The sequence below is a fragment of the Galeopterus variegatus genome, unplaced genomic scaffold (assembly GCF_000696425.1).
Source record: "Galeopterus variegatus unplaced genomic scaffold, G_variegatus-3.0.2 Scaffold1829, whole genome shotgun sequence".
NCBI lineage: Eukaryota > Metazoa > Chordata > Mammalia > Dermoptera > Cynocephalidae > Galeopterus > Galeopterus variegatus.
Window position 1 is genome coordinate 216,459 of NW_007727940.1, and position 13,880 is coordinate 230,338.

Below are 13,880 nucleotides of genomic sequence, written 5' to 3' on the forward strand. Positions count from 1 at the left end.
TGCAGGATTATCCTGAAAGCCGGGGGCCCATCCATGAGCACGAGTCTTGAAGGCCAGGGCGTGGGTTTCTTTGCACCCCCACCATGTCCAAACCACTGTGGAGCAGGGAGCTGGGCCTGCAGATAACACTGGGAATCATCGGGACAGCAGTCCTGCTGAGAACCCCACAGACAATGCACTTCCACCCAGAAAAAGTTCTGGCCACTTAGGCAAACTGCCCACTGGTGCTACGGCACACAGCTACAGTAAACGCCCATCTCCCCTTCTTCCAGCAGCAGAATCCAGTTCTCCTCTGAGCATCCTCCCCACTTCACATTTGGTCCACACAGTCAAGGTAGAAATGACATCATCCCCTGGCTTTGGGGACCTCGGGCCAATGGCCATAGCAACTGGTTTGGGGATGGATGTGTGACTAAAGGCAGGCTGATGAGAACCAGTGAATTTCCATGGCAGACACTGCAGAAAAAGGGAAGCTCTCTGCTGCCTGGAGCTGCAGGGCCACCTTGATAAAGAGCCTGGCCAACAAAAGAGCCAACTGAGAGGAAAGAGGAACCAAGAGGAAGCATGGGAGCAGCTTGTTAGGGCACTGGATCCAGCCACGCCTGAAGCTGTACTAGGCTCCTCAACTTCACTGCACAGGAGTTACTAAGTGATTACTTCAGCTTTAGCTTGTTTGGATTGGGTTTTTACCTGCTGCAGACTGGAGTCCTTACCAATGTATTATTTTTACCAATTTGTAATGCCCGGACTTGGAAATCAATCTTAATGAAAAATCTCCTAAAAATTACCCTTTCTCTCTGAGGTTTAACAGATTTAAATATTCCACATTGGGACTAGAGGGGATGAAGAGACCATCAGCTTTAACTATCACATCATTTTATAGATGAGGTCAAAGCAAGTGACCCACCCAGGGTTTCCTTTACGCATTTACCAAATACTGACTCGGTGCCAACCCTGGGCCAAGTACCTCCGGACATTCATCTTGTGAGCAGGACAGACAAGTTAGTGGCAGAGTTGGAATGAGAACCTGAACCCCCTCACTCTAACTCAGATTTCCCCACTGCACCACGATGCCTCAAGGCTGGAGCACAGAGTGGTGAAGTGACTTGCCCATGATCACACAGCCTACAAAGGGCAGAGCCAACACTCAGACTTGCAAGTTTACTTATGAAACCTTGGCTAATTCTCAGTGTTCATAAAAGTCTATGAGCATTTCAAGCTAACTAGTTTGTGATGCTCTAAACATCTAGCCAACTGAACAGAAATTGGTCCAATTTAATTTTACTTTCTGAAGGCTTATTTGTTATAAGTGAATGTGTTAGCAGTACCTGTCATCCTCAGAATAAAACTATTACAAGGGGGTACTTGGGCTGTGAGAGACTGGAATGGTGATGACCCACTAGCAGCAATGCTGGAATGACAACTGGCTTTCCTCTTCCAGAAAATTCTCTCCAGTGTAAACAGAGGATAGAGAAGTGTGCTGAGACTGAAGAACAGCGAAAAAGGCTTACACTGCAGGGCTGCACGGCTTACACTGGGAGAGCCATGTCACATCTGACTGGGCTGGGAGGAGCAGACAGAACTGAATGCAGGGCCACTTGTCTGTCCCAAGTGACTGCTTGGGACTCCAAACTAATCAGAGCAAGGAGAGACATGTATGGAAATGACATGGTAGGACTCCTCCCCCAAGAAAGGGAGGGAGGAAACTGAAACAACGAGACTTTAGGAAGGGCCCCTGATAGAAGATGAAAGGGCTGGCCCATCCACAGGTGAGAAAGCAGGAGACCTGGGCTTGGGTCGGCTGGACTCTGCCTTCTCTGTAAACTTGAGTAAGTGACGTGACTTCTCTGAGCCTTGATTTTCTCACCAGTAGCACTGGGGATGACAACACAGATGCTTCTCTGGCCACACAGACTGGCCTGGAAAATTTCTCATCCAAGCCCACAGGGTCAGATACGGAGGACCCCCAGGCAGAGAATCTGTGCCTGAGGATACAGAAGGTTGGCTGCAGGTGGGGCTGGGCACTGAGGGCAAGAAAGAACTCATGGGGGGCTGGCGTGCGATGAATTCATCTGTGAAAATAAAATGAGGACAGCATTCCAAATGAGGGAGGACGTCAAAGGCACTTTGTGGAAGTGCTTGTGATTCTGGGCGCCTCGCCTCTCGTCTGCTCACTGCATGAGAGAAACGCTAGTTGCATCGCCGCACCTCAGACACTAAGCAATTTTCTTGCTCATGTAAAGCCCAGTTGTTCCTGGTCAGGTATGACCTTCTCGTGGTCACTCAGGATCTGGGCTCTGTTGTCTTCAGGGGTTACAGTTGATGAGCACACACACAGGGACCAGGCCCACCTAGGGCAGCCTCTGCAGCTGCCCCCTCCCCACTCAGGCTCAGTCTTAACTCAAAACTACTGAAAAACACCTGGTACATCCATGTTCATAGCAGCATTATTCACAAACCCGAAAGGTGGAAGCAACCCAACTGGCCATCGACAGATGAACGGAAAAATGTATGTAATAAATCCATACAATGGTATTAGTATTCAGCCATGAAAAGGAATGAAGTTCAGACACATGCTGCAACCTGGATGAACCTCAAAATAGTATGTGAAGTGCAAGGAGCCAGACACAAAAGGACAAATATCATATGACTCCACTTCTATGAATCATCTAGAACAGGCAAACTTACAGAGACAGAATTAGAGGTTTCCAGGGGCTGGGAAAGGGAAGGGACTGCTGAACAGGTATGGGATTCCTGTTTGGGAAGATGAGAAAGTTCTGGAGGTGGATGATGGTGATGGTGGCACAACATTGTGAATGTGTTTAAAGCCACTGAATTGAATATTTAAAAATGGTTAACATGGTAAACTTCATGTTATATGTATTTTACCACAATAACAAACAAATAAAACAAACCCTAGAACTACAGCCAGGAGCCCAGCACTGAGTCACAGTGACCCATGCAGGAGGAGGAGGAGGAGGTGCAGTCTGATCTAAAAACACAACCTTAGACATGTCTCACTGTGAGATACTCCACAGAAGGGACGGACGGTCCCTTGAATTAAACTTAGGAGCCACATCACATCTAAAAGCTGTAGGAACAATGATCCATATGGCTTTCTGAGACCCAGAGAATGGGTTGTTCCCAGGGTAGCAGACTGGCTCTGGTCACCGGGCCACTGCCAGAGCCCAGTGAGGGATGGGCAAGTGATTAAGTACAAACACCCACCCTCCAGACACCGAGGTTCCTGTTTGCCACACACTTAGATTCCTGTTGAGTTAATAACACCAGTCTCATAGAGCAAAGTTGTAATAAATATGACGGCTATAGATACAGAACAAACCCTTTGGGTCTCAAAAGCAAGACTTGATCAGTCACTTAAGCCACCAGTAAATTCCAGCTCTTGGCTGAGCTAGTTTTTTCCAGCTAGTGACATGGGAAATTTCAGCCTCACCAGCAGCATGTTTAAGGAGGCGGGACCCTGAGACATCTGAGACACAAGGCCACAGAGCAGCACCTGGCTATTCCAATTGCTGTGGCCCTCGTCAGCAGTGGGGTTGGGGGATGCTCAGAGCTTACCGGCCTCGCCAACAAAGACTTCCACGGGTGCACTGGCTGGGCTCTCGCCGATGATGTTATAGGCGGTCATAATCACTTCATAGCGCCTGTACTTCTTCAAACCTACAAGGGTAAAGGAGACCGGGGTCAGCTTGCACCAGGACTACCCCCCATTCTTAGAAAGTTCCCTCTAAACCATACGGAAGGAATCAGTACCCTCTGAGGAGAGGCAGGGGAAATAATTAGCCTTTTAATCCATGGAGAAGTCTGTGAATGCCTCCCCGCCCATTACCAGTAGCATCCCCCCACCTCCTCCTGACTATTAATTAAGCACCCACCATGGTAAGGCAAAAAGAGTCATCCTATTCTGTGTTCAGGTAAAAGGCAGCAGGAAGCCCCCTCTTTTAAAGTTAAAAATTTGGATTATGAAACATGATCTGGACATGACTTTTGGTCCAGAATCTCTCCTTAAAAGTAAGAACAGATGGATGAAGACCCTGGCATTTAAAAATAATTTAGAAAAGACACTGGTAAACCAAAGGCCTTTGAGTGTTTAATAACCATGTCCTAGGAAGAAAAGGGTGTGGGAACCCATGTATATAGAATTACACAAGGCAGGTGGCCAGACTCAGTGACACAGCAAGAGTAAATGACCCTTAAGCCAAAACGTTCTGGAAGGTTCTCCCACTGGTTAATAATGCTCTGTGGGTAGCTTGGTTTTTCTGAGGCCTGCATGGGGTCTGAGCACCTGCATGTTGGTGGGAATGGTGGCTCACACCAGGCCTCCAAACTGTGACTCCAGCAAGCTCGAAACTCAGTAGAGCTCCAGTGAATCAGACCACCGAGGTCCCTCTACTATCAACTTTCAATAAATGTTTACAAAGGTCTGCCCATGTAGCTGAGTCAGGATCCAGCTTCTCCAATTCTCAGCACCGCTGGAGCTGTGCTGCCTTAAAATAACCTATAGGAAGTGGCTTCCAGGACTAACACTGGCCTGGCTTGTTAGTCTCAACACAGGGACTCGTGGCTGCTGAGTCCTGAGAAGGAGAAGGGGTCAATGGAGACATGTGATGTGGATGCAACCATATGGGCTCGGGCCACCCCTCTTTGGTTTTTTATAACCCGTGATGGAAAATCTGGAGAAAGTCTAACTTGGGAACCCTAATGGCTAGAACCTTGTCTGTCTTTTAACTTTTTAACTTGCTCCTCAACTGAGGTAACGTTTGGGAAGGTGCCTGAAGCCTTGCTGGGCACTCAGCAGCACGTGCTATGGGAACGATGGGTAATGCGCGAATGAGTGAGTAGCACGGTGCAGAGAGAGGAGCTTGGCGTGAGCCCTGTCCCCGCCACCTAGGGGCTGGGTCAGCTGCCTGCAGGAAGGTGGGAGGATGGAATGGGACGGTGTTGAGAAGCCCCCTGAAGAATGCCCGCACATAGCAGGGTCTCAGAAAGGGTTAGCTCCTTCCCCTCCCTCCCGCTTCCACTTTCTAATCCAGCCAAGTTCTCCACACTGAAGTGAACCTCATTATGGGATCCCCCCTTAGCCCCACACTTGGATCTTGAAATCCCTCCCTAGCCAGGAATCAAAGGAGAAGCAACATGGTTGGGTTAAAGTTGAAGGGAGGATGAGCAAGTAAACAAAATGGGGTCTATCTATATGATGGAATATTATTCAGCCTTAAAAAGGAGGGGAATTCTGACATGTGCCCCAGCGTGGATGAACCATGAAGACATTGTGCCCAATGAAATAGCCAGTCACAAAAGGACAAATACCATATAATTCCACCTATATGAGGGACCCAGAGGGGTCAAAATCATAGAGATGGACAGTATAGTGGTGGCTGCCAGGAGCTAGGGGAGGGGACTAGAGAGTAATGTGTTTTTTTTTCCTTTTTGTCTTTTTTACTGACCGGTAACGGGATCGCAACCCTCAGTGTCGCGCCCGTACCGGGGACCGGCAACGGGATCGCAACCCTCGGTGTTGCGCCCGCACCGCACTCAGCCAGTGAGCAGGAACCAGTCTCCTCATGGGATCCGAACCCTCGGCGGGAGCGCCGCTGTACTCCCAAGCGGCGCACTCTCCAGTGCACCACCAGGCTGGCCCGAGAGTAATGTTTATTGGGACAGAGTTTCAGTTTGGGAAGATGAAGAAGTTCTGGAGGTGGGTGGTGGTGATGGCTGCACAACAACATGAATGTACTTAATGCCACTGAAGCGTACACTTAAAAATAGTTAAGATGGTAAATTTTCTGTTATGTACTTTTTATCACTATATAAAAATAAGAGTTAAAAAAAAAAAAAAAGTCAAAGGGAGCCAGAGAAGAGATGTTGCCCAATCTGACTTTTCTGTCTGTCCCAAACTCAAAGACCAGAGGTGGGTAAATCCCCCCAGCCTCTGTTTCTAGAAGTTTCCTTCCCTGTTTCCCTCATGGTTTTGGCATGTTGGGAAGCAGTACTTGAGAGGGGACATTCCAGAAATTAGGGCCATTAATCCAAGCTGGTTTCACTTGGTCCACTGAGAGGCCAATTGGAGCTGGCCACGATGGGCTACCCAGTCACCGAGGCCTCCGGCTGACGGCGGTGTGCACTTACGTGTTAATTCATACGTTGTTAATGTGGAGCTGCTGTTCACGGTCTTGAAGCTGCTTTGGGCTATTAGGGGTAAGTAAAGTAGAAAGGCAGTTAGCATGCAGGGAAACAGTTATTGCAAATTATGTACAGCAGAAATGAGGGAAATGTGTGGCTGCACTCGGGTGCTGTTCCAGCTCCCACACGGCACCTCCAAGGGTGATAAAGGCCACCTGCCGCTCACAAGCTTCCCATCAGCTCCCCGGGCGTTACTGCACTTCTTTGTAAAACAGCAAGGCACGGCAGCCTGAGATGGGGGAGGGTGCTCACCCCTCTGATTCAACAGAACAAATTAGTGCTTGGCATGACATAGTGCCAAGCAACACTGGGAAGGCCATGGACACCGGCTTCTTCTGGTCACTTGTGGCAGGTACAGCTGGCTGTCAGCTTACTCATGCTCATGCCTAGAACCCTGGCCTGAGGGGACAAGCAAACCACCAAAGAAAGAACTCTTGAGACCAGCTGTACAAACCCAGCCACACATGGAGCCCTTCTATTTTGTTGTTTTGATTTTGCTACAAAGCCCAGGGAAATGCTAGTTGTTGTCTGGTCATCAGCAAGGGATACCTTCAGGGTGTGCCAAGAGTGTGGATGACAGCTGAGTGACTTCCTTTCATCAACATTTATCAACACCATGCCTGGCACAGGCGCCAGGGTCAAGTCATGTGAGCACAAGGTGCTGCCATCTGCATGCCTGGCCCACAGGGAGAGAAGAACCGGGTGCATGGTCTGCTTAGAGAGTGATACGATGGAGGTGGCACAAAGCAAGAAGGCAGCTGTCCAAGTGGCACATTTCTGGAGCTGCACTCTCACTCTGTCCCCAGCACAAAGATGTCAAGGTGTAAAGACTATCTTCTGTGATGCTGTTTGGTGGATGCCAGGAAACAAAAACCCTCTAACCTCCTTCTGAGAGGAGGAGCTGGGAGAGGGGCAGCCTTCCCTGCAGTTCCAGAAGCTACCTTGATGGCAGCTGGACTATCCTCAGAGCTGTGCCAGGGTTTGGACTGTGGTGGAGCACAGGCTGAGCACAGACCAGCCCAGGGATGAGAGAAGCCAGGGCTCCACGCTGAGACTGTGCACTCTGATGGACGGGAGGAACCTGCCCTTGGACTTGATGGGTTCCCCTGCCTCCATCTCAGGTCCCAGACCCCTCCCCACTTAGGGCAGCAGCACACTGTCCTTGCAGCCCTGGCTACATCTCCTCCCTCAATATGACCCACCACCCACAAAGTCCTACCACCTTCCCAACTGCACCCTGCCGCCTCGCACCCGCTTTCTGCGTTCTCCTGGTGGCAAAACTGCCTGCTCCCCATCCCCGAGAGCAGGGCTATCTCCTGGAGTCTCCTCCTGGCCTCCTGCATGGCATTTCCCACTATTTTTTGCATGGAGCAGATGTGCAAGGATTGCTTGGGAACCTCCCTGCCCCACCTGTCATGGTGACTGACGGTCAGTACCTGTGTCAGGACAGAGGGGAAAGCATCTCACCTGTGAGTTCGGTTCGTAAAGCTGAAGGGCTTTTGAGTGTCTTGGCCTCTGTGCTTGACCCAGCCTCATACTCCAGCTCCCGGTAGTAGATCCTGTATCCCTGAAGAAGGCCATTCAGACTTTCGTCCCTGGGGGGCTGCAAGATATCACACCAACTCAGCCACGCCGAGGGAGTCGACCGAGTCAGCCTGTGGGAGAGCTTGGTGACCTCTGCCCCCAGTTTAGCTAACTACACAAGAGGAAGTCACTAGTTCAAACCAATGGCTCCTGATTGTTAAAAACGAAGAAGAAAAGAAGAAAAGAAAATTGGTGAAGAGGAATACGAGGGACCTCCTAGAGCACAGAACGAAGCTGTGGAGCCATTCGCAGACCCTCAGTTGTCTTGTGGGTGTGTGGGGGGACATGGGCGTCTTATCCTANATACCTTCAGGGTGTGCCAAGAGTGTGGATGACAGCTGAGTGACTTCCTTTCATCAACATTCATCAACACCATGCCTGGCACAGGCGCCAGGGTCAAGTCATGTGAGCACAAGGTGCTGCCATCTGCATGCCTGGCCCACAGGGAGAGAAGAACCGGGTGCATGGTCTGCTTAGAGAGTGATACGATGGAGGTGGCACAAAGCAAGAAGGCAGCTGTCCAAGTGGCACATTTCTGGAGCTGCACTCTCACTCTGTCCCCAGCACAAAGATGTCAAGGTGTAAAGACTATCTTCTGTGATGCTGTTTGGTGGATGCCAGGAAACAAAAACCCTCTAACCTCCTTCTGAGAGGAGGAGCTGGGAGAGGGGCAGCCTTCCCTGCAGTTCCAGAAGCTACCTTGATGGCAGCTGGACTATCCTCAGAGCTGTGCCAGGGTTTGGACTGTGGTGGAGCACAGGCTGAGCACAGACCAGCCCAGGGATGAGAGAAGCCAGGGCTCCACGCTGAGACTGTGCACTCTGATGGACGGGAGGAACCTGCCCTTGGACTTGATGGGTTCCCCTGCCTCCATCTCAGGTCCCAGACCCCTCCCCACTTAGGGCAGCAGCACACTGTCCTTGCAGCCCTGGCTACATCTCCTCCCTCAATATGACCCACCACCCACAAAGTCCTACCACCTTCCCAACTGCACCCTGCCGCCTCGCACCCGCTTTCTGCGTTCTCCTGGTGGCAAAACTGCCTGCTCCCCATCCCCGAGAGCAGGGCTATCTCCTGGAGTCTCCTCCTGGCCTCCTGCATGGCATTTCCCACTATTTTTTGCATGGAGCAGATGTGCAAGGATTGCTTGGGAACCTCCCTGCCCCACCTGTCATGGTGACTGACGGTCAGTACCTGTGTCAGGACAGAGGGGAAAGCATCTCACCTGTGAGTTCGGTTCGTAAAGCTGAAGGGCTTTTGAGTGTCTTGGCCTCTGTGCTTGACCCAGCCTCATACTCCAGCTCCCGGTAGTAGATCCTGTATCCCTGAAGAAGGCCATTCAGACTTTCGTCCCTGGGGGGCTGCAAGATATCACACCAACTCAGCCACGCCGAGGGAGTCGACCGAGTCAGCCTGTGGGAGAGCTTGGTGACCTCTGCCCCCAGTTTAGCTAACTACACAAGAGGAAGTCACTAGTTCAAACCAATGGCTCCTGATTGTTAAAAACGAAGAAGAAAAGAAGAAAAGAAAATTGGTGAAGAGGAATACGAGGGACCTCCTAGAGCACAGAACGAAGCTGTGGAGCCATTCACAAGAGGAAGTCACTAGTTCAAACCAATGGCTCCTGATTGTTAAAAACGAAGAAGAAAAGATGTCAAATTGGTGAAGAGGAATACGAGGGACCTCCTAGAGCACAGAACGAAGCTGTGGAGCCATTTGCAGACCCTCAGTTGTCTTGTGGGTGTGTGGGGGGACATGGGCGTCTTATCCTATGTTCAGCTTGAATCCTCGAATGAGCCCCTAGGCTGGAGCAGGAGAGTACGGCCTGGACACAGATGGTGGAGAAGCTGCCCACTGAGCGGTAAGCCCAGAACAATTAGGAGCTCAGGATGCAGTCTGGCTCCAAATCGGCCATCATTGGCCTCACCCTGTCCCTCCCACTTCCTGGCCACCCAGGCTTGTGGGAGTCTTACTGGGTGCCTCACTGACCCTTCCACATGCCAGATCACCCCCGCTCTGCTCAACTCAGACCTAAGGCTGGAATCCCCATGGCCCCTCTGATGTCAGCTGGCATAAGAAGAGCCTAAGATAGGTCTGGCGCTCATTTGACTCTTAAAAACCCAGTAGAATACAAAGAACAGATAGATAAGGAAGCCGAGGTTCAGATCTTGCTAGAATTTAAACACGGGTTTGTGGGAACCCTAGACCTATACAGATCCACATTAGGGTATGACTGCTCACCATTCAAGAACCAACCCAAGGTTTCCTTCTTCCCTCAGTTGGTTTCTGTTGATAAGTAAGTGACAGATCTGTCACTAGAAGAAAGGTCCTCCCATTTCCACAAGGACTCCCCATAAAGCCTCAGCGTCCATGGCATCCATCTGGTATTGAGGCTCAACAATCCAGTCTCTCCTCTTGGGATTCTCAGATAAGCAATAAGATCCTTCCAGGCTGTGACCAGAAGGATGGGTAAAAACAAGGCCATGAAGCTTTGTCCTAGGACAGGGATGTACACTGGATGTCTCGTGTCTCCTACACAGTGGCTGACTATGTGAGGTCACTAGCACCTCAGAACACTGTCCTGTTCCACAGCTTTGCTGCAAGAGAACCCCTTTGTTGTGGGTTGAATTGTGTCCCCCAAGAAGATATGTTCAAGTGTAATCCCCAGCACCTGTGAACATGACCATATTTGGAAATAAGGTCTTTGCAGATGTAATTAGTTAAGATGAGGTATAGTGGATTAGGGCTGGCCCTCATCAAATGACTGGTATCTTTATAAGAGGAGGGAAAATTGAACACATGGATACACAGGGAGACTGTCACATGAAGAAGAGGCAGAGACTGGAGTAATGCGCCTACAAGCCAAGGAAGGAACACCAAGAGTTGTTGGCAGCCACCAGGAGGTGGAAGAGGCAAGAGGGAGCCCTTCCTAGAGCCTTCAGAGTGAGCATGGGCCTGCCAACACCTTGATCTTGGACTTCTGGCCTCCAGGACTGCGAGAGAATACATTTCTGCTATTGTAAGCCACCCAGTTTGTAGTGATTTGTCACAGCAGCCATCTTGATGTCCACCCTCTCACTGTCTAATTCTGACTATCCGAACCCAGGGACAAAAAGGATTTGGATGTTGGGATAAATCCCTTTCCCTTTGAACTCTTGCTACTCATGATCCAGAACTCAGACCTGAAGAATGCAGTATCCTTTGCTCTCCAAACTCTCCAACAGAACAGCTCAGGGAGCAAGGAATACTGGTACTGATGTAGCTAGGAGAACTATAAACATTTACACATGCACCAGAGGAACAGCTGTGTGCATGGCATATGCAGGGTGTTTTCAAAAATGAGAATTGCTGGGCCGGCCCGGTGGCGCACTGGAGAGTGTGCCGCTTGGGAGTGTGGCGGCACTCCCGCCAAGGGTTCGGATCCCATGTGGAGACCAGCTCCCGCTCACTGGCTGAGCGCGGTGCGGGCGTGGCACCGAGGGTTGCGATCCCGTTGCCGGTCCCCGGTACGGGCACGACACCGAGGGTTGCGATCCCATTACCGGTCAGTAAAAAGGACAAAAAGGAAAAAAAAATGAGAATTGCTAACATGTTAACTCAAGCTGCTCCCAGGGCCGTGCAATGCAGGGCTGCTGGCAGATCCCTGCCACTCTTCAAAGTCAGTCCTAGGTCCTCTGTGATGCTCTCAATTCGGGAATAGCACTAAGCATATCATTTCCCATTGGATATAGAAAAGTACAACTGGAAAATTTGAACAGATTTGCCAGGCCTTGATGATCCATGTTAGAGGGACCCAGCAAGCCCACAACATCAGACAAAGTTCCAGCCTTTGTGCAGCTCCACTACTCCCGGCCCAGGGTGTCAGACCCCAGGCATGCAAGTCCAGAGGCAGAGAAAATAGTGGTTCTGGAGGCCATGTCTGAGTCGCCAGTGTCCCCCACCCAGTCAACACCCCACAGCCCTCCTCGACTTTGCTGAAAGGCACAAGGTCACCTACCTGTCTGGTTGGCATCCCCCAGCTCCGAGGATGCCTGCCACCCACCAGGAACCAGGGAGGGGAAAGGGCACTGCCAGATATTCGAATACTTTGGCTCCATATTCTCAAAGAGACAGTGGAGGCTTCTCCTTTTCTCACTTTACCTTCCGTTGGCCCTTGCCAGCAGCAGAGGGGACCTGGGGCTGGCTCTGCTCCAGCCCCTCTGCCCTCACAGGGCCCTGGGGCATTTGAACACCATGGTGCCCAACGGCCAGAACTGCAGAACCAGAGCCTGAGGACTTCAAGGGCAGGTGAGTCTCTTGTTTGTTGCTCTTTCCCTTCTAGGCTTGCTAGGTTTATCCAATAAAAACACATGACACCCAGCTAAATCTGAGTCTCAAAATCATTGTTCTGATAGCAAATGTAACCGAGCATCCACTGTTTTCTCTGGCAACCCTGCCTCCTCCCCTTATCTGACTGCCTTCCACGGGATGACCTACAGGTGGAAATGCTTGTTAAATCATCCCATGATAACAGATCTACTGAAACAAAACAGAAAGTGAACCAGTGCAGACCAGGGTATCTCCAGATCGGGTGCACCCCAGCCAGGGCAGGGCAGAAGAGCAGCAGAGTCCCTGGGGCATGGACCCGCCACCCGTGCGTTCCCTGTAACCATTGACCACTTCTCCAGCAGAGAGCTTCTGCCCTGCTTGCTGTTCAACAGCTTCTGAGGACTTCTCACACTTATCAGGAAGACAAAATATAACATAAACCTGACCAGAGAGCCAAGAGCTCAGGAAGCTGAGTGCTGGCAGAACAGGGAGGGGCAAGAATCGGTGGCAAAGCCCACAAGTCCGACTGAGGAGCAGGAAGGGAAGGCTGTGTATTGTGCTGTTTTATCTTATTTGATTTTGTCCTTTTCTACCAATTTTGATGACAAAGCCTTAATGTTTGGGACACCTTGAGCATCCCAGCAATGGTCAATCACCAGTGCTCTGGAATATTCATCTGTTTCTTCTCTAGCCCACCTGTCCTGGGAACCCCCAGTCCTGGTCTGCACCCCTCCCCGTGAGTATTGAGTATTTCAGACCCTTTACTTAAACCTGAGGGTGCCGACAGGGCTCATTTTCTGATTTTCCTCCCTATAGAGTATACAGAATTGTTGTCAGAACAGCTTTTAGGTTTTGGGTCCCCCCCACTTTAAAAAGCGGTTCCTTTGGTAAGGGTAGATGCCATTCAGTGTTGCACTCAACTGCAAATTGGTCCGAGATATATGTTGTTGTGAGTGCATCACAGTAGACGTGGAGACAGAGACGGGAAGCCTGCGTGTGCGTGCGTGTGTGTGCATAACACACAGTACATACACACGCGCACATCCACTCACACAAGGACAGAAGGGGGTTACTAGCAATCTGCTATTTCAACTCCAGTCCTGGGTTTTCTCATTGGCTACAGTTGAGACTTACAGTTAAATCCTTCCTTATTCTGTAGGACATCCTTCTTCAAACACAACTGTTACCACACTGTAATAGAAAGTTTATTTAACCCCTTTCTTAAAAAAATACAATGGATGGAAAATTGGAAAAGTTGATGAGGAAGAATAGAAAGAGGCATTTCTCCACATGCCATCTGCATTTTACAGAGCAGGTAAACAGAGTGAAATGCTCCCCGTGCCCTTTTGCCAGCTAAGTTAGCTCCAAAGATTCCAGCACCTCTGTCCACGTGGCTGCAGGTCACGCATCGCTGTGGCCCCTAGGAGAGGGAGGACAGTGCTGGGCCCACTGCGTCCCTCCTGTGGTGGGGAAGGGCAGGACTGAGAGCCACCCAGAAGGCCAGGCGCACAGGTTTCTCTCACAGCTGTGCCTGTTCGCTCACTCTGCGGCCTGTCTCGGGCTCAGGGCATATTTGCTGAGTAAATGTGTGAAAACACTGAGCTCCACACCCAGGGATGCGTTCTAGCCTCACCATCTCATTGGGTCCACGAGATCTCCTGCGTTATGTAGCACAGAGAGCCTTGGGACTAAGAAAGGGACTGTAAAGCCTCAGAAAGGGAGTGCTCACTGCTGACATTAGACTCAGAAATTCACAAAGGAATGACTTCTGAACTGCCCTTGAA

The 13,880-nt window shown here is 50.5% G+C and overlaps 1 protein-coding gene across 1 annotated transcript in view; it reads right to left on the reverse strand.

Moving 5' to 3' along the window:
• The window catches only part of LOC103595738 (protein sidekick-1-like), a gene marked incomplete at its 5' end in the record, with an annotated part of 238,324 nt that overhangs the window by 109,346 nt on the left and 115,098 nt on the right, over positions 1 to 13,880 (reverse strand). Inside the window, 5 exons of the mRNA XM_008579197.1 lie at positions 3,584 to 3,681; positions 6,151 to 6,210; positions 7,672 to 7,807; positions 8,488 to 8,549; positions 9,014 to 9,149. Coding sequence (XP_008577419.1) covers positions 3,584 to 3,681; positions 6,151 to 6,210; positions 7,672 to 7,807; positions 8,488 to 8,549; positions 9,014 to 9,149 — 492 coding nt within the window. The remainder of the gene's footprint in view (positions 1 to 3,583; positions 3,682 to 6,150; positions 6,211 to 7,671; positions 7,808 to 8,487; positions 8,550 to 9,013; positions 9,150 to 13,880) is intronic.